General features: G+C 22.6%; 3 protein-coding genes across 10 annotated transcripts; 1 reads left to right on the top strand and 2 right to left on the bottom strand.

Moving 5' to 3' along the window:
- Positions 1-695: 695 nt before the first annotated feature.
- LOC126907990 (rac GTPase-activating protein 1-like) lies at positions 696-21716 on the top strand. 2 transcript variants are annotated; one of them, XM_050689771.1, is made up of 13 exons: positions 696-757; positions 15032-15224; positions 15632-15739; positions 15847-16049; positions 16108-16234; positions 16423-16589; positions 17440-17581; positions 17651-17816; positions 19147-19267; positions 20243-20637; positions 20707-20833; positions 20902-21065; positions 21252-21716. In XM_050689771.1, the coding sequence occupies exons 3-13, from the start codon at positions 15658-15660 to the stop codon at positions 21328-21330; spliced, it is 1773 nt and encodes a 590-aa protein (XP_050545728.1). In that variant the 5' UTR covers positions 696-757; positions 15032-15224; positions 15632-15657; the 3' UTR covers positions 21331-21716. The 2 variants fall into 2 exon arrangements, with proteins under 2 accessions (XP_050545728.1, XP_050545729.1); XM_050689772.1 differs by lacking the exon at positions 15032-15224 and having other exon boundaries at positions 739-757; positions 21252-21705.
- Positions 3013-13926, bottom strand: LOC126907987 (uncharacterized protein MAL13P1.304-like). 7 transcript variants are annotated; one of them, XM_050689766.1, is made up of 8 exons: positions 13759-13921; positions 13591-13692; positions 12625-12785; positions 6325-6413; positions 5434-5511; positions 5236-5358; positions 4975-5175; positions 3013-4917 (listed from the first exon to the last, which is right to left on the bottom strand). In XM_050689766.1, coding segments are annotated over exons 3-8 (2085 nt in total). In that variant the 5' UTR covers positions 12627-12785; positions 13591-13692; positions 13759-13921; the 3' UTR covers positions 3013-3325. The 7 variants fall into 7 exon arrangements, with proteins under 7 accessions (XP_050545723.1, XP_050545721.1, XP_050545722.1 ...); XM_050689764.1 differs by having other exon boundaries at positions 3013-4278; positions 4354-4917; positions 5233-5511; positions 13759-13919; XM_050689765.1 differs by having other exon boundaries at positions 5233-5358; positions 13759-13918.
- On the bottom strand, positions 7874-9043 carry LOC126908010 (ATP synthase subunit s, mitochondrial-like). Its single transcript, XM_050689819.1, has 4 exons — positions 8659-9043; positions 8374-8594; positions 8147-8309; positions 7874-8089 (listed from the first exon to the last, which is right to left on the bottom strand). The coding sequence occupies exons 1-4, from the start codon at positions 8748-8750 to the stop codon at positions 7984-7986; spliced, it is 582 nt and encodes a 193-aa protein (XP_050545776.1). The 5' UTR covers positions 8751-9043; the 3' UTR covers positions 7874-7983.
- Positions 21717-22655: the final 939 nt, after the last annotated feature.

Genomic DNA, 22655 nt, shown 5'->3' with positions numbered 1-22655 from the left:
ATTGGAACCTTTATAATAAATCAGAAAATTTACGTTACTATATTAATAAATTAATACTAATAGAAGTATTAGTAGTAATTAGTAATTAAGATAATACAACTAAAATTTGTAAATAAATTTTAATGCATAAAAACATAAACAACTGAATAATTGGATTTCTTATATATATATATAATTAAATAAATTATTTTAAAGTATAATAGTTGGAAAATAATATTTCCCGTATCCCTTGTTTTGACACCATTGACAATGATTAACTGAGTTAATTTGAATGTACTGAGGGAATTTTTTTTCAACATATTATATTAAAATATTGATAGATAGATTTATAATATAACATTAATTATTAATGCACTCTTCGAATACAAGTTATATTTATAATCATGTACATGATTGTTCTGATGGTACTTAATATAATAGAATTAATATATTAATATTATATAATATATTAATTAATTTTATTATTGTATTTATATGTTATAATATATTATAATATATAATTAGTTAAAGTGACTTAACTTGAGATAAGTAGCGCTCCTAGTGATTAAAAGTAAGTAATGTATTCTTGTCTATTATACTCTATATACAATAACAAATGTTTAGTGATTATATCTGATAAATTTCCCTTCGTTGTCTACACTGATATTTACAACGGTTATTTTTTAAAAATTGAATTTGGTTATCTTTTCATTATTGTTGATACCTGTTTTAAAAAATTTAGTAATAGTATTATTCAAGTTGCCATACAGTGTAAATCGTAAGTACCTTATAAAATAAATTTTACTCATATGATTAGTTTATGTTATATATTACCTATACTTATATTTAAAATAATTATAACATATTTCTTGAGATTATAATTATTGATTTTAGTTTTGTGATTTATGGAATTCAATTATTATTTTTTTGTCCATATATTCCTATTTAATTAATTTGATGTTTATTTATTGCTGGAACAGAAACTAAATTTAATTTCTGTTAGTTTTATTTTATTAAAATAATATGTATTTCTTAGTGTTTAATCGAAGCTATTATTTAATGATTTTGAACTATAATTTCTTTGTATTAGGAAACAAAAGCTTATTTTTGAATAATACAACATAAACAAAAGATTAATTAATAGTAAAGTAAATTTCAAATTTTATATTATAATATTTTTAATGTGAATATCTAGTTTGCCATATATATATATATATATAGTTAATTACATTTTATTAATTTGCATAATCCTTTGTAACCAATAAAGAAGTTAACTTTGTTTTTTTTTAATGGCAACATACGTATGTATAGCTTATAAAATAGAAAATAACTTTTAGATTGATACTTTTGAAGTTATTAACATTTTATAAGTGAGCAGAAAGAGAAGTTAGACTGAAAAATTTCTAATCCAACCCAACCTACGCCTCTTCACAGTTGATATTTTATAATCGTCACAACTTCTGATGTATTAGCAAAACTTTTTATTGAACCGTGATTTTTTAATTAGATCATTTCCTTTTTTATAAATTAGTAAAATTTGTGATGTTACTTAAAAATATAAAGTCGACACTCTTATAGGTTATAAGGGATGAAAAAAGTAATCAATAGCTGATAAATTAAAAAATATATGTGCTAAAAACAAAACCCAACATTTTTTTTCAAAATTGTATATATTTTTTGAATAATTGAGTAGTTTATAACAAAGAAAACAACCGTATATAGGGTAAAAATATATATTTCAAATATGTTTTACTTACCTTTTAGACAAATGTTGAAATACCTGTGATATTAATTGGAACCTATACAAATCAGATTTAAACTTCCTAAATAAAACTTATTTATCAATAAAAATTTTAATCCATTAAAATAAAAAATTATATTTTATTCATAAGGTGGACTTCTGAAACTACTGAGGTCAATCATTATAATATAATTCATCAATTAACCTAACAATATTTTTAAAACTAATTTTTTATACTTATGTAGATTTTCAATTAATTATTTATAATTTTAATTAAATTGTTTGCATAAAACTTATATTTCCGTACACCTATTTTTGTGTAATCGCTCATAATTTTGATACCATAAAACACATTAATGCAATATTCATTTTTATCATTATAGATTTTTATATTAATATACCAAATTCATCAGAATTTACAAAATATTACACAACTTTTTTTTTAGTAATTTTGGTTTAAAAAGATGTTTTTTTATATAAAACAAAAACTAATAAAAAAATCTATGAGGTATGAGCTTTATTTATCATAATAGATGACATCAGTTAGTTAACCTCTAAAAGTAGTTGGTAACAAAATAAATAATAAATATTTCAAAACAAATATAATAAATTTTTCTTTGGTAACTTAATTTATAATAACTAGTAGTAATTAATCGATCTATTTGTGTTTATCAATCATTTAATTATGAGCACTTTAATTTTTCTTCTATTATCCAGTATGAAAATGAAGACTCAAATCTTTGCTTCGTTAAGATTAGTTATTAGCATAATAACTAGGAATGGATTTATATGCACGTATAAATTTTATCAAGTTAGTTCGAATATACTATCAGCAAGTACAAATTTTTATTATTGACTTTAAATCTTAATAATGTTCTGTAACTGTAGGTATATATTTGGGTGGGGATTAGAGAGGTTTATTTTTCTTATAATGAAAAATATGTCTATACTACTATATATTCTTTCTACTAATTTATAAACTTGGGTCCCTCGAACAAAATTTATAAATTTATATAAATCCATTTTTTTTAACAAAAAATTATTAATAAAATTTAATGTTTTGATATTAAATATGTGTGCATATTTATGGCTTAATGATTATAATATGAATATATAAAATTTACATTAATTACTGATAGCAAATAAGATTAATCTTTTCCCAATGTGTAACAGTAGAAAANTTAGAAATCAAAATTAAATATTAGATTAAATATTTACCACATTTGTATGTTGGGCAACATTTATTGGGAAATTGAAGAATATATATATATATATATATATATATATTGCATGTTTTATTATTTTATTTTAATGATCTTGAATAAAATAATCAATTTTCACTACCTTATAATTAAAACTCTCCTTAAAGCACTTGAAGTGCATTCTTAACTTCTGCTCTAATTTTTAAGCTTGAACTTTACAATTCATTTTTACTATCAGATCAGTTCAGTTTGATCAAGCAAATCTTAAATGATGTTATTATTTAATTAAAAACTTATGAAGATTAGTGAATTCTAAAAATACAGGACAAATTCCTCTTTATAATTAGAAAAATTCACTTTATATAAAGTCCAAAATATAAATTATACATTATTCATAATTGTTTTATTGTGTAGAATTAGAAGGTTTGGCAGAAGAAATATTTCTAAGCGGTTTTAAATTATTGTTATTAGGTTTACTAATACTTGTCAGATTTCCACTTGAGAAGTAATTTTGTACTTCTTTATTTGCTTTGTATATAATGTCTAATGTTGGAAGTGTTATCATTGTGGTTGTTGTGTAGATAACATCAGGAATATTAGTATAAGTTTTTTTCGTTATAGTTAGAGATGGTCCATTTTGAATAGTTTCATATTCTTCAGGGTATTCTTCTGGATAAGGCATTGATTGATCGATATACCGAAATTTAGTTTGGTCAGTAACAGCTTTAGCTTTTATAATAAAAGGAACTGTTTCTAATCGATTTGTTAGATTTTCATTAATATTGTTATCATTTGACTTTTTTTTTTTACTTTTTCCACTTTCATTCAAATCTGTTTCTTTTGATTTAATATCATGAGTTACACTATAGTCCTGTAAAATATCTAAATTCAGCATATTGTTATTAGTAATTATGTCTAAATTTGATTCATTGGTCATAATATCATTGTCAATTTCAGTAGACAAATCATTTTTTTGGTAATCTAAAATATCCATGTTGTTAGTATTATTTTCAATAATACTTGAAGATACAGTTTCTGTACTTGTTTGTGAAAATAATGATATTATATTATCTGTTGTATTTTCAAATTGTGTTTTGTTTTCAAAATCATCTGAAAAAGTTTCTATTCCCATTTTATCTATTTGGTAGCCATAATTTGTCTCAAACATATCAGTTGTATTTTCTAGATCTGTGAAAATTGTTTCTGTATTATTTTCATCATCTTTTTTTTGTAATTTTTTTAATGTTAACTTGAGTGGATTATTGGATAATGATTTTCTAGATAATAATGAGGGTGTTGTCATTTCTCTTGAAATACTGTCATCTGTATTTGAAACTTCATCTAATTTTGGTATATCTGTAAATAGTTCAATTTTAGAAGGAGTTAAAGTTTTTTTTAGTTCTTTTGGATTAAATATGTCTACTTCAGTACTTATATATGTTGTTGAAGTTGGAGGCTTCACTTTACTAAATGTAAAAATATCATCAACATCTACCACACTTTCTGTACCATTTAAGTGTGTAATTATTATAGAGTTATCTATTTCTGTAGTTGTTTCAATGTTGTCATCTATATCGGTATAAGTATTGGGTTCCGTATAATACAATAAAATATCGGATTCATCATTATTATCAATGAAAACATTATTATTTTTTGATAACTCTTTGTTAAGATTATTATTTTTTAAATAAAAAAATAAAGTTGTTGATTTTTCAACAACATTGTTTTTATTGACAGTAATAGTGCTTGTATTAACATTATCATACGTCATAATTTCAGTAGAATTATTTTCAACTGTACTTATTTGTGTAGTTACATTCAACAAATTTAAATCAACTAATGAATCTGTAATTAAAGCAGGCGTATCCAATTGTTGACTCTTTATTGTATCTCTTTTCCAAATACTTTCTGTATTACGTTCAGTAGTAGTAAATGATTTCAAAATGGTTTTCAAAAGTGATCTCCCAAAACTATTGTTTTTTATATTTTCATAATCTGTAATTAAATAAATAAGATATATTAAATAATATTATTAGTAAAATTTACTCGAACCTGTATAATTTGATGAGCAGTTATCATATTTTGGACAACAGTCTCCTGGTAATGTATACCCTTTACAGTCTTTTCGAGTATAGCATATTATTGAAGTACATACTATTTCTCCGCCATTACAAAAGCAAACTTTACAGGCAGAATCATCATAAAAATTGACTTTTTCTCCATTGTTGTACAATTTTCCTTTATGTTCACAATCTACTTAAAAATGTTTTAAATTAGAAATCAAAATTAAATATTAGATTAAATATTTACCACATTTGTATGTTGGGCAACATTTATTGGGAAATTGAAGAGTAATACAACCTATGTTAGAAGGACATTTCATCATGGAACATATCACATTTGGAGGGTGACATGTACATTCTTCACAAGGTCCTGCTACTCCAATTATACGTTCACCAAATTTGTAAACAGAACCATTAACAAGACAAATGAATTTGTCTATATTCTTACTTGTATTTCCTTTTGATAATGAGAGATGACTATTTGTAATGTTAGTATTATCATTTAAACGTGCAATGCTTAATGGTACTGAAAAAAAATTATTATTAACTGTTTTTTTTTTTTTGAAAATAGTTAAATGATAAAAATAATATTTTTAATATAATACTATTAATTTGTATGTATTAGCTAAAAATATAATTTATTGCAAATACCTAATAATACTTGTTATCTAAAATTTTAACATAAATTAAATTTTTTTTATTTATATGCCAATTAGGTATAAAAAAAACCGCACAATTTAAAGTTATTAGAAATCAGAATTTAAGAAATATTCATATTCTCAAAAAGTTTTGTTAAAATTTTTATGTGTTAAGTGGTAGCTTGATAACATAATAAATAAATAACTTTCTTACTGTTTAACCCCATTATATAGTAATATTTCTTTGTTTTGCAAGAATTCACCTCTTACATAGTTCCAGTGTATTTATGATTTTTATATAGATAAATTTTGAAGGTCAGAATTTTATAATTTTGTGTTTCTATTATAAAAGTTTTATTACATTTTTCATGTTAAAAAATATTTACTTTGCACTTTAATGTAAATATAAAAAGATTAAATATCAATTTTTTTTATGCTTACAACCCCATTTATTTTATTAACAAATAAACATACTGGCATCTTATTAATGTATTCAAAAAAAAGGTCTTTGTTTAGACAATTGAAGTTTTACTGGATTTTTCAATTTATATTTGATATTTTAAAAGTAAAGCATATGTTAAAGAGGAAAGATGTCGACTGAATGTATCCTTATGTTAAAATTTTTATTGAATTTCTGATATTCTTGTAAATATTAGGTGTTTAAAATTATTTTCTCAATTTATTAGTTAACTTTTAACTACCTGCTTCCACTGTTGAAATATTCCAAACTAATAAAGTAATTAAATTCATTTTCCATACTAAATTAATTATAATGGATATCATTTTCTTCCTAAAAAATTGAAAAAAAAATTGAATCATGAACTAATAAAATTTTATTTTACAAGTATTTATATCTACTTTTATTGATAGAATGACACATTAACACTATTTTAGAAAAAAAAAATTAAGTATTCTAGATTCATCTATATAAATTTAAATTTTTGATTATTTTTATAATTTATAGATAACTACATCTTTGGTGTTCAAAAAAAGGTCCCAACAAGAAAAATTCAAATAACTTGTTTTTATATTGATACAATTTTATCAATTTTTAAATCTCTGAAAAATAGAATTTCAATTATCTCGGTTGTAAATTTTTTTTTTTTTTTTAGCGTATGACTCTTTACATTAACACCTCAGATATTTATTTGTAATTTGTCGTGATTATTTAACAATTAAATTCTGAAAAATATCTTTTTTAATTAAAAATATATAAAATTAACCTAACACTACAATTAGTACTCGAAAAAAATCAGGGGATCTACATATTTCAGATACAAAGTTATTATAATCAGTATTATTATTTTTTTAAAAATATGTTTATTTTTAGGTATAAATAACCTTAAATTAAAATAAGAAGATTTATTAATCATTAATAATTACCAATTCAAGTATCATTGTGTCAAATTGATTTTATTAGTCTCTACAATATTAGTTTATTTATCTTAGAAGACGAATCAACCCTTATTTTAAAATTCATTCCTTCAAACGTTTTTTTTTTTTTTATTAAATGCTGCTTTTATACTATATAACAATTCACAATGAAATTGATAAAAATTAAGAAGATAAATACTGCAATTTTTTTTACTGAATTTTATATTGAAGTGTAAGTTATTTTAATCACTATTATCAGGTTTCACTTAATGCTACATTTTTTTTTTTAACTTTAAATTCTTTTAACATTGATGAATGTCTTATATAGACCTTGTTTTTTTTTCATTCAGTTTCAGAATTTCATCACTAAACAATATAAAACAAAATGTATGATAATTTAAAAATTAATAATTATTAATGGTATTTAAAAATGATATTATATTCAAGAAATTTATATATTTCACTTGTTACCAAAAAATAAAACATCTAGCCTTTCATATATTAAATAACATACAAATGATCTTGTTATCATAAACCCTTGAACTATTTGAAAATTTAAGATAATATTGTAAAATTTCTTTTAGTTGCATGCTGTTCTCAATTTATCAATAATGAAGCATTTTAATAGAATATATATAAAAAAAACCAAAAAATATACTCAATATTATTTTTGATTTCTGATTTCTGATTAATTTAATGTTTCATGATAACAAAATCGCCTAGAATATTATAAGAATCATAGACAAATAATCAGAATTAAAGTTTTAATAATTTTTGTACCATTAATTAAAATAAACTTTATGGTAATTTTACTTATCTCACTTTTACTGAACAGTTTTAATTTATATAACTTAACTAAAAAACCTTAACAAAAGATAATTTTGATTATTTATTCAACAGTTACATATTTAAATAAAATAAATGAAAATTTAAATTTTATAATTCCAATATAATATTATTTTATTAACTTATTCCTAAACAAAATCTTAATCATTAATGATTTGACAAGTAGGTAATGCAGTTTTGAGAAGATCTATAACTTTCCTGTCAGTAAAAAATTGTAAGTTTTTCAGTTCCAAATATTTCAAACGACTGTAATTATTAATTATTTCATTTATATTCATGTATAATGTAATTTTTTCATCTTACTAAAGTTGTTCCAATGACAGAATTCCACTATCTGTTACATTAACACATCCAATAATTTTCAAATATTCCAAACAATCTTTCAATATAATTAATTTTTTAATTGCTTCATTTTCAACTGAATTACACCCAATAAATGATACTGTAGAAATATCTTTACAGTTTTCTACAAAAGTTAAGTTATTTTGTGTAATATTGGTTGTGTAGATTTTTCTTCAAATAATACTTACTAAAGTAATCAAAACCTAAATGTGAAATAGATGCTTCCTTTCCAGCATAAACTTCATCAATTTTGAGTTGTGTTGTGGGACCACTTGAAAGTTTAACCAAGCAATCATAATGTTTAATAAAGTTTTTGGAATCTTTCCATCGAACTTGTGCACCGTTTTTCATTAACCATTCAGCACACGCCATGTTTGATCCCATCTCTTTTATGCGATCTGCGTCCACTCTTTTTTTAATAATACAATTAAAATGATTTTCTTTGTATGTAATTGAAATTTAAAAGTACTTGCCTATTAAAACTATCATCGACCCATTGCCACATATTTCGATTATGAAATGGTAATACTCTTTTTAATAATTCTCTTCTTGCACTTTTAAACATTTTACGCTTTAATTCTTATTCTACTGTTTATACATCAGCTAATTTTTCCTTTGTAGATGTTTTATTCATTCAACTAATATTAGAATTACTGTTTTTATAAATTTTTGTTTAATCGATATGACGTTATCACTGTCGTTTTTATCACAAATACTCTTTTTCTTATCATTGGGTAATCAATTTTTAATCAAAATTCGTATAAAGCAAGGTGGATTTATCCAACTTAGTATTAAGGTCTTGTTATCTCAAATTATTTAACAATTGTATCTTTCCTCAAAAACTATCTTCGATCTTTATATATTAATAAAACCAGTATTTGATTATTTTTACTATTGATTAATAAAATTAAGTAAATATTATATTATTATCTGTTTACAAAAGTTAGGTATATGAAGGAAAGATTTTTTATGTTAATAATAACTTCAGGGTTAATAGCGTAAATGCATCGCCTGCAATGATAAAATTTTTTTTTAATTCTTTACAAAAGAACTTAGTCGTATTATTAGTGGATTCTTATGAAAAAATTTTACTTAAACTATTCTTAAGCATGTTATTTAGATTTCTTAAATATAACTTGATTATATGAATTAATAAAAATGGCTCCTACATTTATTCTTGACATCCTTCCGATTACTAATTGTTTTATAAATCTAGTTCGTTATATGGTTAATGAAGAAATATTTAAAGTATACTGAATACCTCAAAAAAAAATATAATATAAAATTTTATTTCACTGATACATCTATTCATTTATGTGTACAGTTATGGTGTATAAAAAAGTATTTTTTTTAGGTAAACTAGGTTGAGACTAATTTTTTCAAAGAGGTTCAAAATCATTTCATCTCACTCTAAAATTTATAACCATATATAACTAGTAAGATTCATCCTAAGTTCCATCTTAAATTTTAAATATTAATGAAAACAACAATATTAAAAAAACATGTTCAAAAAAGAATAAAATATTTTGGTCAAAACCCTGATTTGTTTGAAATAGACGATTTTTAAAGCCTGATTTTTATTAATTTTTAATAAGTATTTTTATATATTTATTTAATTCTTTTTTATTGTAAGAATGACTTGTTAATAATTTTAAATCTATTTTTGACAATGAAACGAAATATCTCATCTAAAAAGAGCCACTATTCTGTGTCATTATCTTGTGCTCGTATAAAAAGGTCATTCGTCTACGCTATTATCTTATTAGTAACGGTGTGCAGCGTTTTTCCATGTAGCTTGATTTTACGCTATTTTCGGATGTCTGTCATTTTTTTGCAGTGAGTTTTTATTACGTACTACCAATGAAAAAAAATTCAACATTTAAGCCGCGTCTGAAATCGTTTATATTTTATATTGCTTCATTTCAACATTTTACTAGTATGGTTTTAACTAAATGTTGTGATCTAGTTTTATAACTTTAAACATTATAAATGTGTTCCATATTTAGGTATTCCAAACCAATAGTCTGTGGTCCACGAGAAAACGTAACTCAGATCTCAATATGGAATGTTCCTATTTTATCAATTACCTTCTTAGTTCCGTTATTCTTAGTTGAATAGAATTGTAAGAATATCTACCAATTTTTTAATTGTCTTATTATTATAGAAACCATAATAATACATATTGTAATAAGATACATTGTATGTGGTGTCAAATAAACAATTATATTATAAATGCTTTATATAATATTAATAGTGCCCCAATGGCCACAATGATAATATTCTTAATACTAAGCCCATTTACTTAGTGCCCTTAACAGTCCTAAATACCTTTTGCTCATCGCTGAGTAATTTTAATCTTGAGAAATAACATAATTTAATTCCTTTTATTTTTAGAAAAAATAATGTATATTTTTGTTCTAGTTAGATATTACTAGAAAAATATCTTAGAATTCAAGTAACTTAGTTATTTATCATGTTCAATTTGACTTTTTATTTATTTGTCCAATATAAACTTAAATGCTAGTATTCATTAGAAAAAAATGAAAACTACTGTAGGCAATTTGAGTTATCTGAGGTTGGGTTAAATAAAGCCTACACGACTTTATTTAATCATTAAAATCCTAAAAAAATGTAGTAGATTAAACTTAAAACAAACCTTCGAAATTGTTCAATATTAAGGCACTTTTTTTAATTTTCCGAATATATACATTCAAAAAACTTTAATGTCAAATTTATATATAGATTTATTGAAAAAACTGTCAATTGATCGTTTTATTGAGTAGTTTAGTAGAAAATTTTTTGATAGTTGAATCACTTGAAATTTTTGTAACAAATATTAGTAAATAAATTTATCATAATAATTGATTGTTACGGTTTTCAATAAAATTTAGGTAATAAGGCTTTTAATAATAAATATATTGTAAAAATAGTTTGTTAGAACTATCAATTTTGATAGACACAATCATTAAATTCTGTTGGAAAGACAGCGAGAATTCGGATATCCATTACAAAACGTTAAATTATTACGAATCATTAGTTTTGTATAGTAATGGCAACAAAAATTAGGTAAGCTATCTTTATTTGAACCGACTTGTGTAGTAGTTTTTACCTAACAATTAAGTAAAAATAACTATTACTGTAAACATTCAGAAAACCTCGTACACAAAAAAACTGAAAAAAAGACCAGTTTAGAAATGGGCACATATCCTGACATTAAGATTCGAACCATCGACTCTAATACCTGAAATAATTGAGTTGGATGTTATACCATTGTAGTAATTTATGGATTTTACTAAATTTTGTAATACTATCAGATAACGTTATCAGTATACACTAACATTTTTACGTTTGTTATTTGATTATTTTTCTAAAGATTTTAAAAAATATATGATATTTTCAGAAATACTGTTACATTTATAAAAATATTTTAATTACATCTCAAATACATGTTATTTATAAGTATTCTTAATATTTAATACTTCATTAGAATTTAAATTATGCTAAAATTCATAGTCCTAGTCGTCGTACATAGAAAAAAACATTCTCTTAGTAAAGGATGAGGGTTGTATTTAATTTTTTTTTTTTTGCCCAAAAATATTTTGATTTTTGCATATAGTTATATTATATTATAAAATTTCTATTATAATTCTAATTATTAAGGAACTGTTTGTTTTTGTACGCTAATATAGAATTTTTATCAGATTGTATTCAGTACAATGCTTATTGCTATAAATAATACTATTATCTCTACAAAAGCCATTTGACAAGAATACGTTTGTAATCTTAGCATAAACGTTTAATTATAACTACCGAATATTTATTTACTTCAACAATTTTATAGTTATGACAACTAATCGAATTGTAACGTAATAGTTTTATTAAAATATCCGTAATAATTTTTTTCAGCGTACACTACTTAATTAATCTTAAAACTTACAAGGGCAATATTTCAATGATTTAACTTCCATTTCCTCATTTTTTCTTATTATTGCTGTAATTACTAAATACATTTTATAAAAAAAATTTTAAATCTTGAATGTAAATGGAATTTGATGTGTCTGTAAATAATTTATATGAAGGACAACAGAAATCGAGGATGTAGTATTTTTATTTATTAATTATTTTTATTAATATATATAAATATATATATATATATACGTCCATATTTAATCTATAATATAATGAACCGTTTAATTTTATTATAAAAATTGCAAAAAAAAAATCTAGTAGCATTTATAACCTATTTGTTATTACACTAATTTTCTGAATCCATAATTATTATAATTTTTAAAAATTGATATTATATTTTTATTAAAATTTACACATAAATACTGCTAATAATTATTGTTCGAGAAGTATTCTTAATTATTATACCTTAATTTTAAGTGATTTGACGATATTTTCATATAAAAAATGGTTACTTCAGATTTTATACTCACATTTAAAAGTTTAGCTTCTACGCCAACACTTATGTTCTATTTTCGGACTTTGAAGTAATATCGATATCTTTAACTTCAGCACTTGAAAGGTTTAAAGATCTAGAGGCCCCCGAATCTTTTGTAACAATGAAAAACGTCTGAATTCAAATCGACACTAGGCACTAAATAAATTGCGCATGCGCAATTGTTCGTTTATTGACATTATTCAAATAATATTAAAAAATGCAGTACAAATTATTTTATTTATTAGAATCATAATTTTCTTATTTCGTTGGCAAAATATATTTATGTGTGTATGTATTTTATTAATCATTTAAATACTATTTTATATACTTAATAGCTTATTTTATTATATAATTTTAATCTCTACGAGTAAAATTTTGTTGATTTTTATTAACACGTGAAAAAAGTTAAAAAGAACTTGGTGGATAGATTAATTATATATTATCATCAATAGAATCGGTAACTATTATAAATGTTGTTAAAAAATATATTTATAAAAAAAAATCTTTTTAAAGCATAAGTTTACCAATTTAAATTTTGAAATTTTTTCTGTTTTAATAACATAGTGTTTAAAATGTAAATACCCTACAAATGATTTTATTTACTACGACAATTAAAAATGAATTGTTATCAAAATTGAATTTTTGTTAAAAAATACATTTATAATTCTAGTAATTTTTTGTTCGTTATAACGAACTTAATTATGATCAGTGATGTAATAAGAAATTTTAATATTAGAATGGTAAAATTTCAAACAACTTTGACAACACTTTTTTTTTCTCAAAAATGACTAAAATTTAATAAAGGTGCACCAAAAAAATTGTAATTCAGTCAAATTAAAAAAATATATATACTCTTTTGAGTACAGGTTACAATTTTGTACAACTTCTTAGCGCTCCACTGATTATAATAAATAATAATTAATGCAATTATTTGGCAGTTGATAAAGTTCTAAATATTTACCTATGCTCTATTTGTATATGAACTATCATGTTTTTCATAAAAGCTCTGGGGTTTTTGTACTTAACAAATGTGAAGAAAATAATTTTGTTTATTCTTTATTATCTGTATTAATGAATAAAAATGTAATAAAACTAATACAATAATTATTAACATATCGAAAACATGTACCTGCTTTTGAAATAGTGTTAAGAATCTACAGGCCATTTTTCTTAGAAGCAATATTTACACATATTCCTATTTTCAAGAATTATCGATTCATATTGTACTAGTACGTACCCGGTACTAAATGTGCAAGACATGTATTATAGCAGAAAATCGCATGTCATTTTGATAAGATTGTTTTTTATTGCGACTATAAAATATTAATATTACATATTAAAATTTTACATTTAAAATATAATGATTTTAATTTAAACTACATGAAAATTAATTCTTTATTCCTTTTAATAACTCATAAACAAATTTTACTTTATAAATTATTATTATTCAATAATTTAATCGTTATCATAATCCTAATCCATGGTAACTGAAAAAGACTTAGCACACCCCCACCTTTAATTATATCGCAACCCCTAAAAATGATAGAAATTATATACAAAAATATATTTATTTGGGTTGAATTTTAAACATTTAAATATAATATAATTTAAATTAATATTGCAACTGTGATGTTATTATTGTAGTATATGTATTGGAAAAGTCCTCTATAAAATAAAATGTTGTCATTTAAAATGGTTATTATTTTTACTTTCATTAGGTCATTATTAGAATCTAATCTAAGAATCCAAAAACGTGATAAATTAATCATAATAAAAATTATATACTTAGCTGGAGAAGCTTTTATCAACTTATTCGTAGTTAGGGTCCGAGACTTCATACATTTTTTTAACTTGTTTTATACATCCTACATCAACAATTAAATAGATGTTCGTGTTTGTTTTCTTAATCCTGATCGAAGTATATTAAATAGAAGAATTAAGTTATAGCTAGCGTGCGAATGGTTACTCTACCAAAACAAAACATGTTACCATCATACTGTATATACTAATGTTTTATATCTGTAAGGCAATAAGTTAAAGAGTTTTTGAGATGATTTATAATTTATATATATATATATTTATTATTTGTACTTCAAAAATGTAGATTTCCAATTAAAAATATCATTTAAATATTAAAATTGTGATTCACTATAGAATTTAACCATTTTAAGATATATCCCATAATTCTTTATAAATATGCCATTGCATTTGATATTAAAATATGAACTTGTCTTATTACTTCCCATTAATAAAACTTTATAAGAATATTCTAAATTTGATATTATTCTTATAGTATTAAACTATTAAATTTTATAGTTCTATATTTCTTAAAATTATTTGAAACTATCGAATATCAATATATTTATTAAGGTAACTATTTTGGTTTGTATAAATTGTTTTAGATTTTTTTAAAAAGATGCATTTCAATAAGACTCATGAAGACGTGTTTATTATTTATTAATAAAGAGTTATACATAATATATTTTTTTAAAACTCCTTCAAAAATTGGATCTTCACCACGTAAATATTTCCATTGTAGAAGGATCTACCCCCTTTTAAAAACAACCTTAAAAACTTGTTTAAACTCTAACTTTTGTAAGTATTTTTTTATTTGTATATTATTGTTATTAGTTAGGCATTTAATAAAAACAATAAATTACGGGAGCAATTAAAAAAAATTATCTTTTTAGTATTTATTAAATATAATCATCATCGAACCAATTTTATTTAACTCGTATTAAGATAACAACTTCTACCTCTGTTATTTTTAACATTTTGATAAACGAATACCTTTCAATATGATATTTCCCAACAAATAAATTAAACCTTACAGTAAAAATAATTTTAGTTTAATGACAAATGATACAGTTATCATATTAGATTATTTATTTTTTTTTGGTTCTAATATTTAAATTATTTCTTAATTATTCTTTATAAAATCATAAGTACATTGTGACAATTAATTTTAATGTATGCGTAAAACGTAAAAAATTAATTTACAGGACATCATTTTTTCTATCAAATCAAAATGGAACATTTAGCTTTAGTTATAAAATATGACGAACAATTCAGATATGTATTGGCATTGTTAGATACTTCTGTGGAAAAAGGTTAACTGTTTTTTACAATACAATTCAAAATAATTATATTTATTGAAATTATTCCAGCTTTTATAGTATTTCACAATTGTTTTATTTATGTCTTATATATTTTTTAGACTATAAAGACAAAATCGTCGCATTGGATTTATTTAGTAAGCAACTAAAAGATCATGGAAATGATCAAGAAAATATGAAAAAAAAAATGGAAGATATGAGAATTCAATGTGATAGATTAATGCACAAATTAAAAACTTCTAGCAAACTATTAGATGAAGCAAATAAAGAAAAGAGACATGTAGAATTTGAACGAGATGCTTTAGTAATGTTACTAATAAATGTATGATTAAAAAAATTGTAATGTTTTAATACAATTTCAGACTCGCCAACTTGGTGAATTGTACAAAGTATTTAACAAAGCTAATCCTAGTAACAATCCAAATGGATCAATAATGTTTGAGTATGATAAAATACGGTTTGATCAAATGCCACGACATGATACAACTGGTATGTTGTTGTTTTTTATTTTTATTATTATTCTATTGAGAGTTTAAATAGTCAATTTAGTATAATATTTAATATTTTATCAATCTAGCATAATAAAATATTATAAATAGGTAATCTTTAATTTATGAAAATACATTAAAACCATCCATACAGATGTAAAACCTAAAAGAATTTGTTTTATTATTTAGAATCTATATTGTCTGATATAAGTTATTCAAGGTCTGAAGATAGCTTAGATTCTGAAAACAATTTTGAAGAAGCTTTAAAACGAAGGGAACAAGAATTAGTTGGAACAGTTAAAAGAAAACGTCTTTCAGTGCAAGGAAACAATATGGGAGCACTTAAAGAAATTGAGGTTTTATTTGTTTAATATTAATTTATTTATAAAACTGGAAGTAAAAAATTATGACTAATTAATGATAATTTTTAAGAAATCAAATAATAATTGAATATTGATAAATGCCTTTTTTTCTTGTGTGGACATAATAATTAAGGACAATTTTGTCCAAAAGGTAATAAGACGTTCATATCCCTCCTTTAATTTTTTTCAATCATCTCTCATCTAAAATTAAAAATTTATAATTTATAATCATTTCATTAAAGCCATAAAGCTACTAAAAAACGTAAATAATTACAAAGAATTTAATATTAGACAGGCAATAGAAATTTAAAAAAAAAAAAGAATAGTAATTTAATTAATTGAGATTTAGGCTTAATACAAAATTTAGTATTAAACTTGCGTAAACTAGCAGATTGTGATAATCAACTAGATGATAAAATCACTATTGGTAATGTCTTTCGATCAGAGTTTCAGTATGTGTTTAGCACTGATGATAATAACATTGTTCCCAAAATATATATACTCAATTTTTTTGTTTTAAATTAAAATGTTAAGTCTACTTTTTATTTTTATAATGTTAGTCACAAATAATCAATTTTTAATATATTTCTTATCTGTAATATAAAGACGGAAAAATATATACTTATACCCCTAAAACTAAGTATTTATGTTTTAGAATAAGCTGAGGTTATCTTTTATAAGTTATAAATTATTTTCTACCAAACTTATATTTATTACAACAAACCCAAACTAATCCATAAAAAAATACTCACTCTGTACAAATAATAATATAAGTATTAAACTCAACATAAATAAAAAAATTGTAATTTAACACAAATAAATTTTTGTACTTCTTTGCTTACAGACTATTACTTCAATGTCTAACCAAGTTGTTGCTACTACAACAGTCACAATGAACCAACAGAATGGCAATATCAGTGCAAAATCGATAATAGAAAGTAAACCATCCAATACATTTCCCATACCTAGTGCACCTCCTATTTCTGGTAAAATTGTTCAATTTTTTATTAATCTTCAATAATTATTTTACTAAAGAATTTTATTAAATTGTTTAGATTCTTTGGATTCATTTGATTCAGAAGCATGTAGTGATGAAAACAATCAAAATGCTCCTAATACAATTCATTCTAGTTCTGCATTAAACAAATTAAATAACAGAGCACATAACTTCACTCAAAAAAATATTATCATTCCAGAAGTCTGTGGTCCATGTGGCAAAAAGTAAATCGTTTTTAAAAATAATTTGAATCTATTTTTTTCTAAATTTTTAATTTTATGATTTTCAGATTCTTTCTTTATTTTTTACCTATAACTTATTTTAATTATATTATTCACTAAAATATAATTTTCACATTAATGAACCATTTTCATACTATTTTAAAAAGTATTTATTAATTTCATTGTTCATAGAAATTCATATATTACTTTACTTATTAAACACCCTTGTATAAATATATATTTTAATGTGTCAATAACAATTTTAAAGATAAACTATTGAGTTACAAGCATAGAGATGGTATGTAATGTAAATGGGTACAGCTTGTACTGGTGTAAATTTATCATGTATATACCATGCGCATTACATACTCATTTTATGTAATTTAATAAGTATTTGTACTAAAAAATTGTTATAGACTATTAATTATTTTTGTAAAAAGTAGTGCTAAAGTCAGCATTTTTAATTTTTGAAAAAATTTAAGTTCATAATTAAAAACAAATTTTTTTCTTTTAAGTTAAAATAGAAAAAAACAATCTATGCGTTCTCAGGCAGAGATGTAACAAATATGATTTTAACATAGTCTACAGTGAAATGTTAATTGATCATAAGTTATTAGAGTTATTAGTTAGATCTGTTCAACCTGTATATCAGGGAGATGTATATATATATGTTATGGTCAAATTGGTAAATTGGGCATTGTTCACTATGCTGATCAATGTATTCAATACCTGAGTTTTTTAGATTATTATACACATGGCGGAGCATTGTTAACATTAACCAACTCCTATGTAGCCTTATAGGAAATTTAATTTATAAAGATTAGTGGTCAGAACCTACATAAAAAAATAATTATATGGTAAAAATACAATTCTTTTTTTAAATACTGCACTGCTTTGCAGTATTAAAAGCATGTCGAAGACTCGTTCAAAGATAAGTATACAGCACACACGCACAATAACAAGTCATAAGGACAACTTCATAAAATTTAACAATAACACAGATATTGTAAACCTTTAGATAGATGCAGTCTGAAATTCAAATTCAGTGGACATTGTTAACAATGCTCAATTTCCCACATTGATCATAACATATATAAAGGAAAGGATGTCCCACCATGACTTACTAATTTTAATATTAATTTATATAGTCAAATTAGTAAATCACAGTGGGACAATTATATATTAAAGTTTTTATATTAAGTTAACTTATACAGAATAAGAGATAAATAATTGGTTATATTAAATTTCATAGTATTTGATGTTTAATTATGTGTATTTATATCTTTATATAAAATCTCTTATTACAAGTTCTAAGTATGACTTTTATTTTTAGAGTTAAATTTAACAAAGTTGTAGTAAAATGTTTGGATTGTAAAGCTGTTGCTCATTTGGAACATAAAGATAAAATACCTTTACCTTGTATTCCTGTTAAAAATACTCCTAACAAAAATGGTGTAAGTATTTTACTCTATGAAAAATAACTATTAATTTAAATAGTTTTATATTAAAAAAAAAAGTAGAGTACAGTAGGGATTTAATAAAGTGTAGTTGAAACATTTTTTGGATTAGTATTGATTGAAATCGTAAAATACTTTGATGTGTATTAAAAAAATTTTAATATCTATCAAATATTACTTGTTCTTCAACTTAAGTGTTTGATAACTTATACAGTTAACAGAATGTTTTTATTTATTTAATCATATAATACAATAAACAAGCTCTAATTTGAAATAACTTTAAAATGATACAAATATTTTCTTATTATGTAAAGTATTACAAAATTGGCTAATTTTATCAAAAATTGTACGATTTTTTACTTTAATGCCCAATGACTATTAGATATTGAGATTTTGGATAGTTTTTTTATCATAAAGTACATTACATTAGCTTTAATTTTATGTACATTTAAAAAAGGTAGATATTTTGGAAAATTATCTAAAATTGAANTATATTAAAAAAATTTTAATATTTTCAATATTATCAATATTTTGGAAAATTATCTAAAATTGAAATGAAAAAAATTCTTGATATAATTTTTGAAACCCCTACAATTTTGATTAATAATTGTATTTTTTAAAAAAATTTGTCTGCAAGGACAATGTCTGAAGTATTATCAATAAGAATTTTTCAATAATTCATTCAGTAGTAAAAAAGTTATTTCTATATAATGTGAAAACTGAAAATATCAAGATTCACTGTTCAATGATAACTGTAATTTTTGGAACATTTCATTTTACTACTGGGTTTGAAAGAAATTTTTCAAAATTAAAGTGCTAGTGGCTTCAATGAAGTACGTTTTATGATTTTTTAATGTATTGTTGAGCAAAATTGGTCCGGTAGGAATTATTAATGGCGTATATGGACATAAAAAATTAATAACAATTTAAAATAAAACTTATAGTTAGCTTATAATTTTTTAAATATATTAGGGACGTATTGCTGATTATTCACCAATGGTTAATGGCCGTCCAATGGTACCTGCATTAGTAATACACTGTGTGAATGAAATAGAACAACGTGGATTTGATACTGTTGGTTTATACCGAGTGCCTGGTTCTGAAAAAGATGTCAAAGCATTAAAAGAAAAATTTCGTAAAGGAGTACCAAATTTGTCTGATATTGATATACATGTAATTTGTGGTTGTTTGAAAGATTTCTTAAGAACTTTGGATGATCCTTTGATACCTCATTATGACTGGAAAACATTTACTGATGCTGTTAGGAATTCAAAAGATGAAAATGAACACAGGTTATATCAAGCCATTTCACAATTACCTCAACCTAATCGTAATACACTGGCTTACCTTATGTTACATTTACAAAAGTAAAAAATAATACAACCAACATTTAGAAAATACTATTATATAACTGTTTAAACAAATTATTTCAATAGAGTTGCTGCTTCTCCAGATTGTAAAATGCCAATTGGTAATCTTGCCAGAATGTTTGGGCCAACCATTGTTGGTTATTCAAGTGAAAGCTCTGAAAATATGTATTTTGATTGTGAATTGAGCAATAGGGTAATTATAAATCTATTAATCCTTAGTAATAAAAATTATATTTTTTTACTATAAATTTTTTATATTAGGTTGTTGAAGAAATGTTAAAATTATCACCTGATTATTGGTCAAATTTTTTGAACAATTTAGTTCCTCGGCGTGTACAAAATAATCCTGTAAAGCGTACCCCATCTCGTCCATTACAACCTACTCATACTCCAATTTCTAGAAATAACCGTATTTTTGGTTCCAGGTGAATAATTTTTTTTATTTTACTGTGTTTAAATATTATTTGTTCAAGTTAGTTTAGAGTAGACTTATGATATATAAAAATTACAATTCTGTATAAGAAATCAGATTTCTTATCTAAATGAAGTTGATATTTAATCATCTAACTTATATTATATACTACATGCTACATACTTTGTATTGTTTTTAGTACAAAAAGAAGGTATTTAGAATCACCACGATCAGTAAAAGCTGCTAGGATTAAGCAACTTGAATCAAAGAAAAAGTAAAGTTCTTATTTTGTTGTGTAATATGTATATAGATAAATAAATTTGCATAAATAATTTAGTGTAAGAAATTTTAAAACATTAATCTTTTAATCTTTTGCAACTAAACTTAAACTTATTATAATTTTTTTTTTTTTACCAATGTACTTAAATTGAGTTTTAACTTAAGTTTAAATTCTTAATTTTTGTAATTCTTGATAAACTACGAACAAAATGTAGCTGTGGTATGATAAACATTTAATTTTATTATTGTGTAACATTGTTTTTCATGTTTTCTTATTGTGTACCATATGATCAAAGTAATTTTATTGTTAATTACAACATATCGAACAAACTTTTATTTTAGTATTAGACCATTTATTTTTATACAAATATTATATAGTTATAACTATAATTTTCTTAATAATTAGGTTAGTAGTAACATAATTTTAACTATTTAATTATACTTTGATAAATTATAACATTTANTAATTTTCTTAATAATTAGGTTAGTAGTAACATAATTTTAACTATTTAATTATACTTTGATAAATTATAACATTTATACACTGTTAATAGCTTTATAAATCTTTACATATAAAATATATATATAAAAAAAAAAATTACCACAAATTTTTTATTATACAAATGAATAATACAAGCTATACTAAAAAAAATTTGTGGAAAAGTATTATTAGTCTATATTTTACTATACTAATTATTGTCATATCTATTTTTATTATTATACTAGAAATTATGTAAAATACATAAAATTTTGTGTACTGCTATTTTGTAGTTTAATAAATGGCTAAAAACTAACTATATTGTATTTGTATTTTGCATTTTATAGTGTATTTTTGTGATAACTTAAATTATATCCTTTTTTTACTTGAAGCTTTCACTTAAAATTAATTATATTTTATATAAATATAAAAAACTTTATTGAATCATTCTTAACAAAATCACTAGGGTGGCTTTTTAAAAAAAAAAACAATTTTTTTTTTATGGCACACTAAATTTATTTTAATGATTATATAAATGAACTGTGCAACATTTTAGTATGATATAATAAAGTAAACAGATTCCCTCCTACTTTTGAACATTAGTCATTTTCAAAAAGTAAAAAGCTAAACTTTTTATTATAACTCTCTTCGTAGTCAACTTGCAGTGATTATGAATAACTAATTAATAGAAAATGTATAATAGGTACGACAAAAAAATATTAATCTATTTATGTACATATAAATTATTTGGGACAAAAAAGTTCAGTTATTTGTGGCCAACTGTGTCAAATACTAAACGAGAAGTTTAAAAATGGTTTACTATTTATTGTATAAATTAAATGTAAC

Source organism: Daktulosphaira vitifoliae, unplaced genomic scaffold, assembly GCF_025091365.1.
Source record: "Daktulosphaira vitifoliae isolate Bord-2020 unplaced genomic scaffold, ASM2509136v1 Scaffold_5, whole genome shotgun sequence".
Classification (NCBI taxonomy): Eukaryota; Metazoa; Arthropoda; class Insecta; order Hemiptera; family Phylloxeridae; genus Daktulosphaira; species Daktulosphaira vitifoliae.
Note: the sequence above shows the minus strand (reverse complement) of the source record. Positions and strands in the feature narration are given on the sequence as shown.